This window comes from Bactrocera dorsalis, unplaced genomic scaffold, assembly GCF_023373825.1.
Source record: "Bactrocera dorsalis isolate Fly_Bdor unplaced genomic scaffold, ASM2337382v1 BdCtg157, whole genome shotgun sequence".
Taxonomy (NCBI): domain Eukaryota; kingdom Metazoa; phylum Arthropoda; class Insecta; order Diptera; family Tephritidae; genus Bactrocera; species Bactrocera dorsalis.
The window spans coordinates 18,029-39,385 of NW_026038208.1; the positions used below are offsets into that span (position 1 = coordinate 18,029).

The window sequence follows — 21,357 nt, forward strand, 5'->3', positions numbered from 1 at the left end:
ATATATAACTATTAACCCTTGAAAATTCGCTTTAATAAATTATTTCTTTCCCTCCGAAAAAAAATTCTCAAAAAAATCGAGTTTTTTAAGCCTCTAAAGCACGCTCCCCCCTTAAGCGGGGCCACTGCGCAGAATTGAATAAAATGTGATAATTGTAGGTGATAATCACATTGAGAAGTGTTCTTAATTTATAAAGTGCTGGCAATTGTTAAATTTATTCAGCGCTAATCGACATTTTTTTCGTTAAAAACACATTACAGTCCAATTAGGCAATGGTGGCAAAGTTGATTTTTTTACATTCCATTGGCATCACAGCTTCGAACATTTAGTATCAATTATTTATAATGTTAAAAATATTCTCAGCATTGAGCACCTCCCTAATGTGCGTTACATCTGTTCGTAAACGGTGTATGCGAGTATGTAAAATTAACATTACGCGCAAATTTCAAACATACGATGCGCATCAAATTCACGTTTGCATAAGTATATGCCACTTTCCATGCTCACATACGCACAGGCGCACTTACTCTTACACACCCACATATATATTTGAATATGCATGCGTCAAATGCACTCGTATTGCAACTGCTTTGGCCATTGTTCTGATTTTGTATGCACCAGATATTATTATGCCGATGGATGCACGCACATTTACAACAACAACACAAAACTTGTTCAGTATGCCTACACACTTAAAATAACTTATACATACATATTATATACATATAAATATATAGTAACTAAATAGAAATTCATTTATTACTATTTGATATGTATGCGTGTGTTTTGGTGTGGCTCCATAGAACACGCACATTCACTTGCATTAACTTATGTAAATAAATAAAGCGTTTTTGTTAGGTTGTTATTATGTAACGCATACATAGCTGCCAACGCATACATGCAGCGTGTGTGCCTAGATATTTGCATAGTAGCTGCACATCCTGACCATAAGTTTGCAAAACGCCATAAAATATGCCACATAAAATGCATTTTTTCGCAATAAACTTAATGCCCGCCATCGTGTGGCAACACATTTGTGATAAATTATTTCTGTTTGTTTGTGGACTTACGGCAGCTGTTCGTGTGTGTGTGTGTGAGTTGTAGGATGCGCACCGCAATTTCAACACACCTTTAATTGACCGATCGCATTTAATTTTCGCTAAAATTTAAGTTTAGGCAACAATCACAACCAATACTCATAATCATAATACTCGCAGTTCGGCGATGACACTATGGTTGTTAGGCCAATCTAGAGCCCTCAAAAAAGACAACAAATATATAAGAAGTGCGATGAAATAATTACAAAAACATCGTACGTAACATACTCTAACTAAATGTTACTGTGAAGTTCGGTTTGAAAAATATAGTTTCGGGATAACTCGTTTGATTTGACGTCGTAAAGCTGATTGAAGCGAACTCTTTTACTATTTGTGTAATATTTTGAAGACCGATAGCTACTTTTGCCCTCTCTCGGGAGTTGTCTGCTTAATCGAATTGCCTCGGATATAACAGGTGATCCAAGTGGTGATACTTTTTTCAATAGCCTTATTTTGACAGATCACCCGTGAGTCGTGACAAACTGTAATGTTATTTTTGTTCAGTACTCTTTGCATTTCACCATGAAAAGACTTACGCTTGAACAACGTTTAAAAACCGCTAACCTTTATTGCGAGAATTAGAATAAGAATTGTTGACTTATGGTCAACATAATTGGCCTACTGAGCGTACTATTCGCAAAACCATCATCCATATTGAGACCCAGCATTCATTATTGGATACTATTCGACACGTCCAGCGCGCAGTGAAGAAAATATAGCAACCATAGCTAAGAGTGTCCACGAAGACCGTTGAGAGTCGATTCGGCGCAGTTCACATCAACTCGGATTGACGTATGAGACGGCTTGGTGCATTTTATGTCGATATCTTAAATTGAGATTCAAGAGCTGCCAAATCATCCAGAAAAAAACAGCTGTTTGGCGTGGTTTCTGGGCCGGTGGAATCATCAGTCAATACTGCCGGTAAGAACGAAATCGTCAATGGCGATCATTATCGCGCCGTAATAACCAACTCTTTTATGCCTGAAATTGAAGCTGGCGATCTCGCTGACATTTGGTTTTAACAAGACGGCACCACTTCCCACACATCGCATAAATCAATGGATTTATTGAGGAACATTTCGGTGATTAAATATTTTCACGTTTTGAGTCGTTCGACTGGCCACCAAGATTGTGGGGATACATAAAGTCTATGTGGATAATCCCGCTTCGATTCAGGCTTTGGAGCAAAACATTACGAGTGTCATTTGCCAATTACCAGTCGAAATGCTCATAAGAATCATCGAAAATGGACGTGAAACAAAACGAATACAAAATATGCTACATACAAGTACATCTTGTTTATATGTAAACAGATGGGTTCAAAGAAGTTTTATAGGCATATATCTTTTAGTACTTACAAAACTACTTCAAAATACTTGAAATAAATTTGTTTACTCTCAATCGACATATCGCCTACATGGCCCGGGTTCCTGGATATCACGCGATCTTTCCAACAAAAAAAGGAATATTAAATACGATAATTGGTTCGTTAGTGATTTTATATGCATGATCAGTTGAATTCCGTGGGAATGCCTATTTTGATCCAATTTTTCAAAAAGTTTAAGTACCATACTCCAGCAACAGCTAGTTTGCACTAGCACTAGCTTGCAGCTGCAGCAAGTGTATACTTATTTAGTGCATATTCTGCATTGTATAACAGCTGTAAGTCTACAAATGCTATTACTGTACATATGTAATAAAACCTTGGTTCTAATCTTATCATACTTGGACTATATTTGCTTAGTTATTTTGCAGTTGCTTATTGATTTCCACTGAGCTATTTGTTTAAAGTCAGTAAAAAGCTCTCTTGAGATCATTCTCAACGGGCATGGCATTACCTCCGCCTCGAATTGGTCTTAACAGGCCTCTAGCTGGGCCAACTCGATTACTTTTTCGCTGCCGAAAATATTCATGTGATCGGGAACCAAATTATTGACAAGTCGAGTACACCTATCTTCTTCTTCTTTATTGACGTAGACATCGCTTACGCGGTTATAGGCGAGTTTACAACAGCGCCATTCTTGTTTTGAAATATCAAGTGCAGTCAGGTCCACCTGATCTATCCAATGGAGTGGAGGTCTTCTTCAACTTCTGCTTCCCCCGACGGGAACTGAATCGAAATCTTTCAAAGCTGAAGTCAAGTCGCGGGTGAGATGACCGTTTGTTTGACAACAGGAGGTACGTATATTTCATCTCTCCCGCGTTCGCCAGAGTTGTACACTTTTGCCGAAGATTGTACCTTCTCGACAAAGCTCTACAGCTCGTATTATTTTCTTCAGCAGTAGTATGAAGAAGTGGCAGCCAAAAACAGCTTTGAAATCGACGAAAAGGTGGTGCGTGTCGATCCTATTTATACAATGAATATTTGGTCAGTTGTTCATTTTCCAGACCCAAAGTCACACTAATAAAGTTGTTGTTGACTGTGGGCTTTAATCTTTTAACAGTACGCTCGATGTTGAGGAGGCTTATCCCACGGTAGTTGGCGCAAATTGTGTGGTCTTCCTTTTTGTGGATTGGACAAAGCACACTTAAATTTCAATCGCCGGGCAGGCTTTCTTCCGACCATATTTTCCAAAGAAGCTGATGCAAGATCGTTATTTGTTCTACGTTTCCATATTTGAATAGCAAAATTCTGTGAGCGCCATTCAATTTGGAGTGACCAGAAATGATTTTTTACATAAGATTCAAGCAGATCACTACTTCCAGTCTTAGACCAAGTATCCTCTGTGTAGCCAAAACACATCCACCTGAAGGGGAACTAAAGTGAGAATATAAAGAGAGATTATATCATGATACCCTACTAAACCTCTTTTCCATACTAATCTAGAGGCTATCCTCACCCGAAAGTGGCGGAACCTTGACAAGATATAGTCTAATTTACTTACATGTTGTATGTTCAGCTGGTTTTAGATGGCGCTATGTTCATAATCTTTCTTATAGAAGAATTTCTATTTCCGATTAAATAGGTATGTATATGTGCTGATGCAGGAGTATGTTGTATTTTTTAGGGAACGCAGAATCACTCGTGCCAACAGGTGCTACTTAGGACTGAATAGGTAACAGAAAAGTAAAGTCCTCTTTCGCCGAACAAAGACTACATACAAAAAAACGGCGGATACCGCAGTCGATGGAACGATGAGCTGTACCGTCTATCTCTGAAATTGTGTTTTAATGGTTTTCAGGGCAGTAACCGTTGGGGGACGCAGGGGAAGAGGAAAACCCGTACTCGGTTGAGAGATCAATTGGAAAAGGGCTATAACTGCGTAAGTGGTGTCTACGCCAGTAAAAAAAAGAAGAAGATAGAGTTTGTTTAAGGCTGGTCACCAAACCAGTATAATAGTTTATGTTCCTGTTTTCGAATAATGTCATAAAGCTTCTTTTACTCTCTCTTTGAAGTTTACGAAAGTCTGGTTGAAGCGGGTTTCTAAAATTACTCGATTAACTTAGACTGCATTCGAGTTTCCTGCAGGGTTCGCAGGGCTTTAAAGCAGGCATTTACGGTTACATAACGAATATGGATATGTTCGTGCGCGTTGCGAAGCTTATGCGTTCATGTGCATTAATGTGGATTTTCCTATAAATTTATGCGTGCTTTAATGTTGCAACTAACTCCCTCTCTCTTTCACACGCATACAATTACGCATACTTATGCACACACGTGTATACCGTTATCAGCGCGCATTTTTAGCCGTAAACGTGCTTTGTCGGCGATTCGCACAGAATGTTGGCGTTTTTATCGCTCCCGCAACGTGCACATGCACTGACGTATGCGTTTCGATGGAAAAATATCGCCAATAACAATAATAACAAACACCTAAAAGAAGTTAAGCAGCAACGGCACGAACAACAAAAAATAACATTTCAATGTTTTTCCCTCGAACATTTACGCACTTTTCGTTGCATTTATTATCGCTTAAATTTTCCAATTTGCGTTGGAAAAGTGTGTACAAGCGCTCTTATTAGAGTTCTTCGCATTGCGCAGAAACCGTGGGTGTCCAAAACAGCACCAAAAGCTGATCTCAAGACAGACAATCTTGTATTAAATCCACCTTTGGATCTTGAATGACTTCCCTTTTCCCATCGTAAAATCCTTGACTTTTTCTTATCAAAAAAGAAAAATCAAACATTTTAAAATTTAAAATTAGCAAAACTGTGATTTGCTGATTCAGTTTCCCATGTATAATTTGAGGTTCGGCCTCTTCAATCCATTAACCCATGGCTTTCACGTCAATCTCATTTCTTTTCAAGCGTTAATTAGAGGTAATGGAGCTATTTTGCTATGATAAAGATTTATTTTGTTTTTACATCACCTTGTGCGACTTTTAAAGGTCTTTCTTAGAATATAATTCTGAGAGTCTGTCCGCAAGCTCAGACTCCGAAGAGGGTCCGATATTTTCGACATTGCTCCATGACTGATTGGGATCTCCTCGACTCCAGCCATCTCATCAACGGTAGTGGGGCGGTCGATATTATTGTTAACAGCAAGCCTTCGGGATCATCCTTGTCCAGGACGCCAATTATAATGCGTTTCCGCGCCATATCAGCAAACGATTTACGGGTTTCACATTCTTTGTTTTTGATCGTTTAAATGATGGCTTAGCCTCTTCAGTTGACATTTGTCTTGGAGTCGCACTTACTAGCGCTTCAAGTTTGAAATAGGGTAGAACCACTTTCCCACAATCAATGGATACCTAGAGCTCCTTTAGGTATAAACTCCTTATTTGTTCGCTTATTTTGAATTGATAATAATTTTGTATGTTGTGAGCATTTTATTTCATATCCAAAAAGTTCGATATACCTTTAGCACAAAGCGGATATTTCAGTATGACACTCTAATTTTATTTACTTAACATATCTGTAATGATGAAACATGGAATCGAAAATATGCTTTCTGTTGGGATATGTTTCTCTTGTCCAAGTATGGGTCCTGTGTATAAAACAACTAATGAAGAAATTGTGTCATTTAGTTTAATATAAAATGTTATCAATTTCGAGATTGCCTACTTTTTTAAAGAAAAAACACAGTAACCTCAAATGTAATGGGGAATGTTTATCATTCGAAGGAACATTTTTTAGCATTTATTTTTTGAAAATTATCTTTTTCAAATATTGGCCGTGACAACGCCTCCGATGGTCGATCCGTTGAGTCCAATTTCCAATGACTCGTTTGAGCATTTCGACTGGTAATTGGCGAATGACACGCATGGTCTTTTGCTCCAAGGCCTGAATCGAAGAGGGATTGTCCGCGTAGACTTTGAACGTTACATATCCCCACAAAAAAAATCTAACGCACATACACATTGACCCAGAAACAGGGTCTTCGCTGAACAAAAGTAGGCTCGAAAACGTCGGATCTCCTTGGAACTTGTCAAGAGCTTATAGAGCGAGGCGATGTCGCTTGGAAAGGTCGAGCGGCTTCAGTTCTTGACAAGCTGTATTTTGTGCGATTTCGTAGGTCCGAATTGCAGCGAATGACGCCGAAACGACTCTCCACGTTCTTCGTGTACACTCGTAATGAATACTGGCTCTCAAGTTAGGGTGATGGTGTTGCGAATAGTACGCTCAGTAGGCCGGTTACGTTGACCACAAGTTCAGCGCAGCTTGCCAAACACACTCTTTACAAAACGTGAATTTTCTTAATAAAGGTGATAATGATTTGTAAACGTTGTTTAGGTGTAAGTCTTGCCCTGCTGAAATTCCAAACAATACTGAGCAAAAGTAACAGACTCTCGCAGGATCTGTCAAAAAAGGGCTATAGAAGAAACTTGGAGGACGCCTTACAAACTCTTGGCACCCATATTTATTTACTATATATTGTAGAACATACCTCTAACATTATTAGTTTCCTTTTATATTGTAGTTTCTTGATATATCTACATACATATATAATCTCCACCTGACCAACTTTCCTCAACCGCAAAGCTTTGAAACCATCCCATGGCAACAAAAATACACAAATATACTTAAACGCTCTCCCAATTTCACCACAACTTTTCGCTTTAATATTAAAGACTTAATTTCTCATTTGCATTCACGACGCAACGCACCACAAACGTCAGCCAACTACGTACGCACATATACATGTATTGGATTTGCATGCCGAAATGGCAGCGTGTGTGGCCGCATCCTGGAAATGTCCTGTTGGCCACATACAAAGCGGAGCCACCTATTAAATTTCAGCTTGTATATGTTTATCGCATATACCAAAATAAATATATGCGCGTATACATAACACTTGCATGTAAATATGTATATAATATAAACTTACATATACATACATACATATATACATATATTATGTATATATATCAGCTTTACAATATGCTCGTGCGTGAGTATACTTATATCTAAATAAAGCATGCATTTGCTTCAAAATGTTCGGCCACGCTGTCAAGGCAATGTCATTTGTTGTAATTTTACCGTGTTGCTGTTGTTGTATTTATAGCTGCTGCACTCGCTGGGCGGTCGTTTAGTCCAGCATACTCGCAAAGCGCCAGCTGTCACTCGGAAGGCACGAAATTTCCTTAATGAAAGCCTCTTAGGCAAGGAAAGTGAGGCATCTGCGAATTGAAAAATGCTTTCAGAGAAAGCCACAATTTCAATAAATGTCTTAAAATGACAGGATAATGGATGCAAATGTTGAGCATTTAAATTTCAAAGTTTTTATGTCAATTCTATAAGATGAATTGAATGCCAATTAATGCACGCAGCTGCTTAAGGCAACTCGGTCTCCCTAAATATTTATAAAGATCGAACAATTTAGAGTCCTTTCGACTTACAAGAACCGCATCATAGAAGTAGGAAAATGTCAAAATGGAAGTGGTTCTAAAGTCGAAAGAAAAAAAACATACTCTTATAGTTAAAACTTGTGACTTTTGTAGAATATTATTGCCTTCCCAATCGAGTGACGAAGTTTTCGCCCACTTTTTCCAGCAAATTGAGCCGTATGTCAGCAATAACACGCCTATTATGCTCTCCCAACACGCCAATCGTCTCGGGCTGATCTTCACATAAGCCCATAAAAAAAGTCCGGTGGTATTAAATCGCACGAACTAGGAACCTCGTCAAAACTTTGCTGTATGGCATGTAGCGTCGTCTAGTTGGAACCAAACACAACACATCCAAATCAACATCTTCAAATTAAGGAACCAAAAAGTTCCCCATTGACTGTAACATCTTGGTAGGCTTCATTTTTGGAGAAATATAGACGAATGATTCCATCTGTCCATAGAGCGCACCAAGCATTGACTTTTTAGGATGTGACAGTGTCTCAGCAATCGCTTGTGGCTCTCCAAGTTCCTAACCGCACCCATTCAACCAAAAGTGAGCTTCATTCCTGAACAATTTTTTTTGTGAAAAGTGGTGGACCAGAAGGCGCGGCGTACTTGATATTCGTTCAGTTTCTATTCTTGTACGAGTTGGACTTTGTAAGCATGTAAGCTAAGACCCTTTCGCAAAATCTTCAGTAAAGTGAATGGGCACAGCTCCGATTCTTCCATGCGATGGCGGAACTCAGTCGATACTGTGGGGATACGCATTTTTCGCTGGAGTAAACGTGGGCTCTGCTGGGCAATTATGTCGACCGAACTGAACCATTATTTTCACATTCATTCCTAATTTGCAAACATTGTTCTGGACAAAGTCTGTTCATTATAAAATGGTAAAGCAAGTTGAATATATTATAAAACAGCTATAATTCAAGTAAAAAAATCCGTTGATGACTTAATTTACTTCCCAATTTCGGAACTGTAATATTTAACTCTCTGAACTACTTCCAGTTGTTACTTAGCTAAGCTAAATCAGCTGAATTGTTCCTTCATTAGCGGACCCTAACTTGTGACCTCCTATAATGACTATATTACTAAATTTCTTCGATTTTTACTATGTCTGAATTTATTGAACAAAGAAGTGCGATAACGCACCATCTTCGTGATCATTTCGCCAAATTTTCAACTAATATCGTGCTGCAATCACCACATTCGCCTGATTTACCTTCGTGTAACTTCTGGCTATTTAGCAAATTAACATGACCACTCCGAGGACACCGTTTTGACTCAATTGAAGATATAAACGCTGAATCGAAGAAGGCTCTGTTGGGCATCACGACGGAAGATTTTCCAAGTGCTATGATGACTGGAAAATTCGTTTGCATAAGTGTATTGCAACGGGAGGGGATTACTTTGAAGGAGATGCAATTGATTTGATCACACATTGACCGGTGTTTTCGGTAAAAAGTCAACTATATGCTCTAATGTCCACATATTCGGTACCCGGGAGCTTGAACAGTTTTGGCTCCATTGCCGCAAAGTTTTATCCCGTTATATTAATTGCTTTTTGATTTATACACTCGAAAGGAAAAAATAAAATGTAATTTAAAATTGTATTATTAAGGAAGTAAGCGTGGCTCTTGTCTGATTTCGCCCATTTTCATAAGGTAACAAGTCACTCATTATTGCTGTCCTGCTATATAATGCAAAGGCATAGACGATGACAACATCTGAGTTCTGAAGAAGAAGAAGAAGGTGTTTTCACCTAAAAGTGAGCGATGCCACGCCCATGGTCCAATTTTGTTCCAGTCTCTATTAAAGCAGTGTCATGCCATCTAACGTGGCATTTAAGTAGTTTTTAACATTACCAAGTTTCACAATGTAGTAGAGTTCTTACAATATTTGCGCTGAGTCAATTTCGTTGATGTAGGTTAAGTGGTTTAAGATATAGACACATTAAACTCATTAGATCCGACGAACACGCATTTTTTTTTGCGAATTTTACTCAAGTTACAGCTTTAGGGGTATGAAATATACGTTGTTTTCAGACTTACGCAATAACCGCACAAATTTTATCGAAATCGGATTTCATTTCGGAAGAGTTTGGCAACAAACACAGTGATACGAGAATTTTATATTGTATATCAAATTATTTAATAAGAAAAAAAAATTTTAAAAAGAACTTTATCTTTTGAATGGCGGCTATAGAGGCCTGATATCGACAGTTCCGACAAAGAAGCAGCTTCTCAAAGAGAAAGAGATGTATGGTAACTTTCAGATTAAAATCTCAAAAATTCTGATCCAAATCAAGACTATGCGTATTTTATGAAAGGTGGTTTTATACGTCCGAGTCCCTGCGGCTTTCGGCATGTAAAGGGTGATAACTTTTAAAAAAAATAAACGCATAAAATTTGCAAAATCTCATCGGTTCTTTATTTGAAACGTTAGATTGGTTCATGACATATACTTTTTGAAGATAATTTCATTTAAATGTTGACCGCGGCTGCGTCTTAGGTGGTCCATTCGGAAAGTCCAATTTTGGGCAACTTTTTCGAGCATTTCGGCCGGAATAGCCCGAATTTCTTCGGAAATGTTGTCTTCCAAAGCTGGAATAGTTGCTGGCTTATTTCTGTAGACTTTAGACTTGACGTAGCCCCACAAAAAATAGTCTAAAGGCGTTAAATCGCATGATCTTGGTGGCCAACTTACGGGTCCATTTCTTGAGATGAATTGTTGTCCGAAGTTTTCCCTCAAAATGGCCATAGAATCGCGAGCTGTGTGGCATGTAGCGCCATCTTGTTGAAACCACATGTCAACCAAGTTCAGTTCTTCCATTTTTGGCAACAAAAAGTTTGTTAGCATCGAACGATAGCGATCGCCATTCACCGTAACGTTGCGTCCAACAGCATCTTTGAAAAAATACGGTCCAATGATTCCACCAGCGTACAAACCACACCAAACAGTGCATTTTTCGGGATGCATGGGCAGTTCTTGAACGGCTTCTGGTTGCTCTTCACCCCAAATGCGGCAATTTTGCTTATTTACGTAGCCATTCAACCAGAAATGAGCCTCATCGCTGAACAAAACACGCGCGCGAAACACATTTCGAACCGAACACTGATTTTGGTAATAAAATTCAATGATTTGCAAGCGTTGCTCGTTAGTAAGTCTATTCATGATGAAATGTCAAAGCATACTGAGCATCTTTCTCTTTGACACCATGTCTGAAATCCCACGTGATCTGTCAAATACTAATGCATGAAAATCCTAACCTCAAAAAAATCACCCGTTACAAAAGTCGGATATCCATAGACCAAATGTGGGATTACAATTTAATACAATTTAAATTTTCCAGGATAGGGGACTCCGTAACTGGAAAGATTTTTATCTTACTTCTCAATTCTCCATTTTGGTGAATCCCTCAAAACGATTCGAGCATTGTTTTCTGCCATTACAGCAACAACTTTTAATTTAGTGTAGATGTTACGAAGTTTATCTATTTATGGTATGTACTAAATGATCTACTCCATAGCTCAAACGCAAAAATGCAGCCACATCGCACGCAATGATTTTCCATAGTAAAAATCGGAAATGATGCGACCTAAACATTCCATTGAAATACCAAGCATCTTAACCAATTTACTTAATTTAATTTTTCGATTACTCAACAAAACTTCATGAATTTTCGAAATATCTTCTGACGTAAGAAGTGATCATCATTATCGTGCCAACTGTGTATAAGCAGTTTTTTTCCTTTAGGAAACAATTCTTTATAAAAAATAGTGCGTTTAACTTCTTCATTGTACACAAACATAGTAGAGGTGGCAACACTTCGAAATCGATAACGTGAAAATGTTTTCAATGAAATGTCTTGAAACTTGGGTAAGTTTGATTTCAATCTCCTTATCGGGAGAAAGGCTTTTTAGCCCATATAGTACAAGAAACCCTGTCTAAATTTGCGAAAATCATTTTTATATCATTATTATTGACGTCGTAATGTTAGTAAAACCGTTCTCTAGAGTCTTCAAGCCCAAGGCGTAGGAAGCAAAGCAGATGAAAATATATGACCCTTTCTCATCAATTGTTAGGGAAGGCAACCTGTAAAAAATTATTGCTCAGCACCGGCCCGTGAAGAATTTTCTCCGATTTCCCTTCTCTCACGGACCCTGCTCTAAATAGAAAATATTGAAAGATAGAACACATCTTGCATCGATTTCAAAATTTTCAAAACAAATTGAGAAAACCCGAAATTCCTCTTAGCAGACTTTGAACCCTACTCGTGTGACTCCAAAGAAAAACAATACAATTAATTTGTTTAATTTTGCGATTTGGTTGTATTTTAATAATTTTTATTTGTATTTTAGGATTTTAGTTGCATATCTCCGAAGAACTGCCAGTAGATTAACTGTCAAACGCCGTTCCTCCTGCACTCACGCCCATATGTATGCTATATATTTGCTTGATAGGCGAAGTATTTATGTAATTGTCTTATTTCTTTTATTTTTCTTACAATATTATGCTATAACAAAACACTACTTACATAATCTTAAATATACGTACACATACAAACGAAGACTATAACGGTTAACTAAATCAACTATGAATAGATTAGGTGTAAGACGACTTACAGTAGTGCATTTTGTTAAACACATAAGCAAAACAAACAATATTAAACAGTTAGCGAACTAAACACAACTTAGATTAGAAAAAAACAGATCTAGATATATACATTACAAAAAGTAAGTAAGCTAGAAATAAGGCAAAATTGTGGTTTGGTTTCGATTTTCTTGTTGCTCTGTCTTAATTTTACATTGTTGCTGTTGTTGGACATGAAATTTTTAACTCCAAGTGGTTTGAAATAATTGTAGCAAAGTGTTTATTTTTTAGTTAGTTATTATTGCTTTTACTCAACAAAAATTTTATGAAATTTGAAACCAAATAAAACAGTTATTAGTTTACAGATTTTTCTAAAACTGTTGAGCACAGAATTTTTCAGTTTTCAACTCATTTTTAGATAGTTCCTGTGCTTAGTTTTGTTTTTTAAGATTTCTGGATTTACTACATACATTTATAGCTTATTTAATAAAACTAACTCTTTAAGTTTATTTTTATAAATTTTTATATCACAATAGAAAAGAATTCGTGTTCTCTTTTTTTGCTTCTTGAATTACATATAGCATAAGTAAATATGTACTCACTAATTTCTCCCGATTTTTACATTTTTTTAATATTTTTAAAATTTTGGTTTTGATATTTAAACTAAATTTAAACAAAATTTAACAAAAAATCAGCGGAACTTCTCAACACATGACATTTTCTTCTTATTTTATTGAATTTTTCACACCCCTCAGCAATAAAAAAAAGTTATTTTAAAACTCTACTTCTTACCAGGCGATATTATTAACAGAAATTATTCGGAGAATTTTCTTTACATTTTGTCTTTTATGCTGTTTACTAGCTAGTATTAGTTTGACTGACTTTGTTGCAGTAGAAAATATTTTTATTTCGGCTGGACACATACGATTAAGGAACAAATTGATTTCTTTTTTGCATAAATTCGAACGGCTTTCCAACCTTCAAAATAGTTTGACGTTAGAAGCGGTCATTTCGGTTCTTGACAGTCTGCTTTCATACTGACGTCTGCGACCCTCGTAACGTTATGGTCAAGGACTAAAATCTAGTAATAAAATTTTATTATCGCAGCCAATAATCAGCAAGTTTCAGCGAGCTAACTGATGATTTTTAAAATCTGTGACTCTGCACTTATCAGTGATCTCAAGTAATCGCAGCATTAGACGACGTTTCACATATGAAAACACGAGACATGTAGGCGATCAAAGCATATTTAAGCGAAAACATTTAAAATCTTATCGAAATGCAAACAAAATGTTTAAGAAAGTTTTGGCATCAAATTATTTAAAAACAACCGAACTACAAACTACAGGGTTGCCACAAGTATACTTTACATTTTCTCAGTAGCAGACCCGGAATTCCTTTCTGTATTTTTTTACTTTGTAAATTCATCTGAATTTGGATACAAATATCCGATTTCGGAGAAGAGTTTTGAAACCCAAAATCCCCCCCTTGATCCAATACTACATTTTCTCCTATTGTTATTTGCGACCACAGTTCCAGCACCTCTTCTTGCAGTTCCAATTACCTATTTTATTTTATTTTTTATGCAAAGTTTTATTTCAATGAATTTTTGTTTTTAGTTTGCGTTTTTAAGTGTATTTTTACAGAGCATTTGTGTTATTTCTTTTAATAGCTATTGATTCATAATAAATATACTTGTTTGCTGCTGTATTTATACATTTATTTTTATTTTCATTATACTTTATAATTTTAGTTTGCTCTTATTTGATTTTCTCTCGAGTTGTGACTCGAACTTTTTGCAGTTACAACAAAATCAGTCAGCCAACGGCATTACTGCTACCCTTCCTAGCATGAGTCATCCCATCAAGTTCTTCAAGCCAGTGTTCTGAGCACAGAAGCACAATCGAAGACAGTCGCTCCACACAACCACTCGGCATTTGCATACGAGTGCAAGTTACACTACTCAACAAAACGGTATGAATAATGAAATGTTGGCGATATTTAATCTTGTTTGCAATTAAATTTATTTATAATTTTTTCCGGGTATAAACGCATTGCCACAATCAAGCTGATATTAAAATTTGATAGATTCAAATCTTATTGTTTCTTACATTTTACATACAATTTTTAAAATTCACAAACTAATTAAAGGCCAATATTATTACAAGCGAAAATAAATTCAAAACCAACAAAAAAAACTCAACTGTGGCCAATGCTTTAATTTCAGTATTCGCATTTAATTTCAATTTGCATGCTGGCGCTTTGTTACACAGTGTCAGAACGAGCGCAGCAAGGCGCGCAGCTAAGGTGCGCCACACTGTTGTTGTTGCCAACGATTCTTACTTTAATATTTTCTATCGTTTTTATATGCACTCTTTCAGCGTGTGCTTTTTTGCTTTTAAATGTGTGTTGTTTTTGTTTTATTTTTTTTTGTTTTTGGATTACTATGTGGATTTTTTAGTATTTTTGTTGTTTGTATGCATGTAGTTGTTCAGAGCTTTACAGGTGTTCATGCGTTTGTTTGCATTAGTTCATACGTTTTGCTGTGTATATGTATGTGTGTGTGTGTACAATAGACAGACAGACAAAAGTGAGGGTCGTTCGTGCATTTACTTTTGCTATTGTCGTGTTTTTTGTTTTATAATTTTGTTGTTGTTGTGCCTTAACTTTGTTAAAAATGAGCTCAGCCTTAACTTGATACACTAGAGGTGAACTAAAAAGTGAACCTTGCGCCGCTAGAACTGACTCTTGGCACCGCCAGTTGTCGTGTTGCTTTTGCGCAGCAACAATAGCAGCTACGCTGCCGCCGCCACGGTCTCGCGTTGCTAATTGTTGCCTTGCTGTTGGTTGCATTCCTGTTGTCACGCGCAAACTATCATCGATTTGTTGTTGCTATTGTTAACGTCAACTCTGCTGGCGTTGTTGCTTGCATTGCATCTACGTATTTCCTGTGTTTGTTGCTGATTTTGCTACTTTGGCTTTTGTTTCGTCTACTGGAATTGTTGATTGTTGTTGGTGGTGGTTTGGTGTATATTACTAATTTCAAAAAGTTGTGATTTAAATTCAAGTCATTCGAATAGCGCTTGATAACCGTTACATTTGCCTCTACACGAGTGTTCTATTCGCATCATGCTCCAGGTCTTAGCTGCCGGCCACATCAACCCAAATTGCCGCCCCGATATTTGCTGTCTGCACGCATCGCCAATATACATACATATATGTAAATAAAGCCCATTCGGAGGCATTTGCATGTGTGTTTGTTGTATGCAAAGTAAGCGCGACCAAAGCGGTGAGCCGCCATCGCAAACCAAGGCAAGTGGTTAGCCATACGTCCATGCATTCAGCCAGCCAGCCGAGCCGTGCCAAGTCAAGTCGCGTTGGCTGGGGTACTGGCATGCCAGCCGAGCCTTCCGGTCCACCGTTCGTCAGCCAACAAGGCAACCATGCGAGCAGCCTTTGCAGTAGCCATAATACCAGCGCAGTTACATAGCTACACACATGCACATACATACTGATATGCATATGTACATACATGAAGGCAGCACATATGAGTTTCAGCGTGTGTGTTCTTGTCTGTCCGCATGGTCTGCTGTGCGCTGTCTGTCTGGTGGACTGCGCTGTGTTGCGTGCCTGACTTCGCGTCCAAGTTAATCGCCATTGTTGCTGCTGTTGCTGTTGTTGTTGTTGTCGTTCTTGCTGGCGCAGCCTTGTTTTGGTCGTTGGTGTTTCGTTTCACTTTGTTCAATGTTTCTCCTATTCGCGTTTTTATTGGGTTCTTCATTGCTGTTTTAAATTTAGTACACGCCGTGTTTATGAGAAACGAAAGTCATGCATGCGTTGCTGTTGTTGTTGGTCGGTCTGCGCTGGCTTTGTTATATTGTACCACTCTTATTATTTCGAACATGTTTTTTACTAATTTTATTCGTCTTATTTTGTCGGTATTTTAATTTTTTTCCAACGATTTGCACCCTTCTCAAAGCCGCCTCTCCGCCTTGGCGTTGCAGTTGTCCCCATCTCCGCCGCTGAGCCTCGTGCGCGCATTTATTCAGTGGCGCGCTGGCGAGTTTGCATGCTGGCGATACACATTTCTAGCCGCACGAGCGCACATTCGTCTGCACACACACCCATATATACAGGCAGACAAACACACATATACATGTGTGTGCTTTGCATAATTATGGGTTGCCGCTTTGTTGCATTATTCCCGGACTCATGGTTGCAGTGGTGTATTCTAGAAAGCAATTAGGCGCGAGGCAAGATCAAAATTTAGACACAAGAGATTGAGCTGATTTCGCTGTTTGATCACCTTCATCATCCGAAATTAAAGTGTGTTTGTGCTAGAAAATATCTGCAAATTGTCTACTTGCTGCCCTCTTCCTTACTAACCCTTTGGCTGCCCTACACACGTTGCTCATAGGACCTTGAATTCCGAATTTATGCTGCCATACCGAATTCGTTATACAAACATTGTTGCATTGTCGCGCCGAAGAATATTTGGCGCATCGTTGATTTTTGCTGCGTGAGACGCATCATCTTACGAGCCATAGGCCGAGATTCAGTTTTATCAACTTCGGCAATTTCATGAAGACGTCGATACCCTTTGAAGATAATTGCGTGCAACCGTACAAATCGATCGTCTTTAGATTTACCAGATCTTGCGCTAGCGTCTCTAACCCCTTGTCCGTTATTCGACTGCATTGCCCGATGTTAAGATTTTCCAGTTCCTGCAGCGATTTCGAGATCTTCAACATACCCTGGTCGGTTATTTGGCACTGATTTAGGCTAAGCGAACGCAAACGATAGAGTCCCTGTGCGATGTGTGAGAGCGCTTGATCGCTTATCTTGTCGCAGAAGCTGACATCGAGTGAGGTAATGCCGCTGCCGCCTTCGGTGAGGTACGCCATGCCGATGTCGGAGATGTTGTCGCAGGAACGTAAGTTGAGTTGCTCGAGTTTGGGCATACGCGCCAGATGCTTGAGGCCGCTGTCCGTGACGGAGACGCAGAAGCTCAGGTTTATTGACTTTAGTGACGTTAGACCTTGTGCTATATGACCGAGCGCTTCATCGCTGAGTCGTTGGCAATCCTGCAGACCAAGATATTCCAACTCCATATTACCTTCGGCTGTTTCCTTACTCAAGCCAGCCAAGTGACCAATACCCTGATCGCTGATGTGCCAACAGGAACGTAAATTTAAATGTTTCAGTTTCTTCAGACCCCACGCGATGAGTAACAAACCGGTGTTAGTAATGTTGCAGCAACCGCCAAGTTCAAGTGTCTCCAAGTTCTTAAGATGTTGTGCAATGCGTCCGAGACTCGTATCGGTGATTTGTTTGCATAACGAAAGATCCAGCTCTTTTAAATTCGGCAAATCCACGGAAAAAGCATGACCCAAATTCACATCGGCCACGTTAAAGCAACCGCTCAAATTTAGCGAGACTAGTGATGGCACGCCGAGTACAAGATCCTTTAACGAACGGCGCAGCGAAAGTATTTGCACCTTTTTAATGCCGCGACGTACCAACGAATTGAAAAGACTAGGACTGGAACGCTTGAGATGTAACTTTGCTTCAACACCCTTCCACACGCTCTTGGCATATGCTGCATCACGCCAAGCAACACACACCTGAGCTGCGCGACCCAAATCCCGTACCGGCAACTTCTGGAAGATCATTTCGAGTATTTCGGGGAAGAGATTGCTAATGTGTGTACCCTCGATAGGCGCTGGACTCTCGGGCGACGCCGGCCTATGCTGCAGATGATGATGATGGTGATGATGCTGCGCATGTGCGGCCGCAGCGGCGGCAGCAGCCGCGGCATGCTGGAGGTACAACGCGGGTGGTAATGTCTGCAGTTGGGGTCGATGATGCAACGCGTAGGGCGTGAATCGCAGCAGATGGTGTGCGCGCTGTGTGAGGGCGGGAAGTTCAGTCTGTTGGTAGAGGCAGTCCTCCATGTTCCAAGCGGCCGCGGCCAGTTGTGTAGCATTTGGCAGTACGGAACCAGCCGCCCCACCGCCACTACCATTGCCGCCGCCGCCACCACTGCCACCACCATGATAGCTGGTCAGTGCAGCCGCAGTTTGTAGAGAAATGGTTGTGTGATGATGGAAGGGTAGTATTTCCGTGTTTGTAGCCATCGTGTGTAACGTTGGAAGCTCTGTGTCGGAATTGATTGAAACGAATGCAGGGAAGTAAACAGTTAGTGTGCTGAACTGTGTGCGCTTTATAATATTCGCTCTGCCGCTACAATTGGCGCTGAAGGTCAACTTAATCCAAATAGAATATTTCAGAGCTTAAGTGGCGAACAACCAAGATAGCTTGATTGTTGGTTGTCTTCTCGAGGCTATCAGTTGGGGCACATTTTGTCTTTAGTAACGCAGTTGGACGTCGCGACGCGTTGCGATACGGACCCTGGCGTGACTTAATTTGATTAAACTTGCGCAAAGGGGCAATTTAAGCTGGTCGGTGTTATTATTTCTATAGTTTCTTATTCTCGCTCGTACACTTGAAGCGACGCTTTGTCCATAAAGGTGACTTGATACGTTTCGGTCACTACTCTACGCGGCACTACCGTACGCGTTCGATATAATTCTTGACTATGTCTCTTCACCTCCCAGTTTATCTCCTCAGTCGTAATTTTTTCTTACACTCTCGCTATGGTTCTTCTACTAGCAGAACTGATTGCCACTGTGATAATGAAATTACCGTATCAGTTCACAATTGAAATTTAAAAAACACTTTCGAGATTCCTTTTATCTTGTTCTGACTAATGCTCCTTGGATTTTCGGGCACGACGCGACTATTTCTTCAATTTATTTACTGTTAATCACTATATATTTAATATTAATCACTATACACGTGCTCATTGAGCTTGAAAGTGGCTTGGTTTATAATTCAGCGGTAATTTACTATTTCTGTTGTTGACTTTACACTTCACCAACGAACTCCGAATTATAACCGTTATGTTCAGCAATGTTTCACAGACTAAACTCGTCTGCTCTGTATGTTTAGTTTTTAAATAAAATGTTACCTCGCTTTGAAATGTTGACTTTCACACACATGCATACCTGAGAGTGCGCTGAATTTATCGCTTTGCTCTCGTGAGCAACTCCACTGTTTTCAGCGGTAAGGAGCAATGCAATATCTCTTGCTAGCACAGAGCACAGTATTTGAAAACAAAGCAAGATGGCTGAATTTTCTCACGCACACATGCGAGTGTCGCTCACAGAAACACACACACTTGCATGAAGAGCAAGTCTTCAGATAAAGAACGGGCAAATATTGTTGACGCTTGGTATTGCCTTTGACTTTGAATTTCGTTATCGGTGCGCATTGCCTACTGGGCTGCTTTTCTTCCGTGCGCTCACAGCTCGAAAGAAAACCAGATAAGAAATTTGAGACTTTATTCTCTGTTATTTTTTCCAGAAATACTACGTCTTTACAATATTCATTTATTTTATTTGTGTACACTCCTAAATAAGTGTGTGTGTATGCATGTTTCTGAACTTACATACAAATATATGTACATATGTATGTGCCTATGTCTATACATGTGTAAGTATATGATGTTTATTGTTTAGAGCGGTATCAAATCTAGATTACTTAACATCTTACGTCACGTCTAGTATGTAGATCTTCTTACATTTGGAGCGATAATGAACGGGGTACATATAGGGAATACAATGCAAGTGCACTTCGTTACTTTATTTGAAGACATACTTAAGTCAAATAATAACAAAACTATTATACTCCACAGCAACATGTTGCGAGAGTATAAAAGTGGCTAAATCTTCTTTCAATTCACGCTATATGTATGTAATTATTCCAAGATTTTAGCCGAGTTCCCGTTCAATTGTTCGATATCATATTAATCTAGCTTTTTACATACATACATATGTATGTATATCTTGACTACCTACAGTTGAAAACGTTTGAAGACTTTGAGAACATATTAATGACACTACTAAAGTTTCTATTCTGCAAACTAAGAAGTTTCTGAAGTAAGCTAACATGCGTGGCGATCTAACAATCCCCAAAAAGAGTCAGAAATCTTCAACTATGTATATTTATTGACCCTGTATATATACATATGTACATAAGTATGTTCATACTTACATATATAGTCGAACTTTCATATAGCGATTTTCAAGGTAACAAAAACAACATCTTTATATACAACTACTAATACAGAATTGTTTGAAAAGGTTATATTTTTACTAAGGCTTATTTCTTTACAGTTATTAAATAACACCAGGAAATTTTGAAACGCCAAATGGCCTGCTTATTTATATGGAACTTTATTTTAATGATTTCAAAGTAATCAGAACACAAGAACACTGCGATTTGTTGCCAAAGTTTGGTGACAAACGGGCTCTCAATATTTCTAAGTTCATGGAATAAGTGGAAATATATGTATATATGTGTATATTTTTTGCGGTTTAGGTATCCGGTATAGATTGTGATTAGTTGTAAATTTCTCGGAGACATGAGACACCACACTGTTGATAACAAATAATGCTCTATACAATTTTTTTCTCTAAATTTCTCTGAATAGGTATATTTAAGCTGAGTTCCAAGAAAGTAAATATAAGTAAGTATAAAATAAATATTTGTTTATTACTAATATTCTAAAAAAATTTATTTTTAATATACAAGGTATATCTCAAAAAGTAACACAACTTTGTATTTAAATCATACCACAATCAGTGTTGTCAAGCACTATTTATTAAATTATTATACATACATACATATGTATATTTTATTTGTTCCATTTTTACCAAGAGCAATTTTAAAATTTTATGTTAAACTTGAAAAAAAATTTCACTGAAACGTACCAAATGATGAAAAAAGTTTAGGGTGACTACTGTATGAGACGGACTCGAGTTTATACGTGGTTT

At 38.4% G+C, this 21,357-nt stretch overlaps 1 protein-coding gene across 1 annotated transcript; it reads right to left on the minus strand.

Annotated features, from left to right (window-relative positions):
* Positions 1 to 12,170: 12,170 nt before the first annotated feature.
* On the minus strand, positions 12,171 to 19,461 carry LOC105227685 (F-box/LRR-repeat protein 14). Its single transcript, XM_011207169.4, has one exon. The coding sequence runs from the start codon at positions 18,595 to 18,597 to the stop codon at positions 16,990 to 16,992; it is 1,608 nt and encodes a 535-aa protein (XP_011205471.2). The 5' UTR covers positions 18,598 to 19,461; the 3' UTR covers positions 12,171 to 16,989.
* Between the last annotated feature and the right edge of the window lie 1,896 nt (positions 19,462 to 21,357).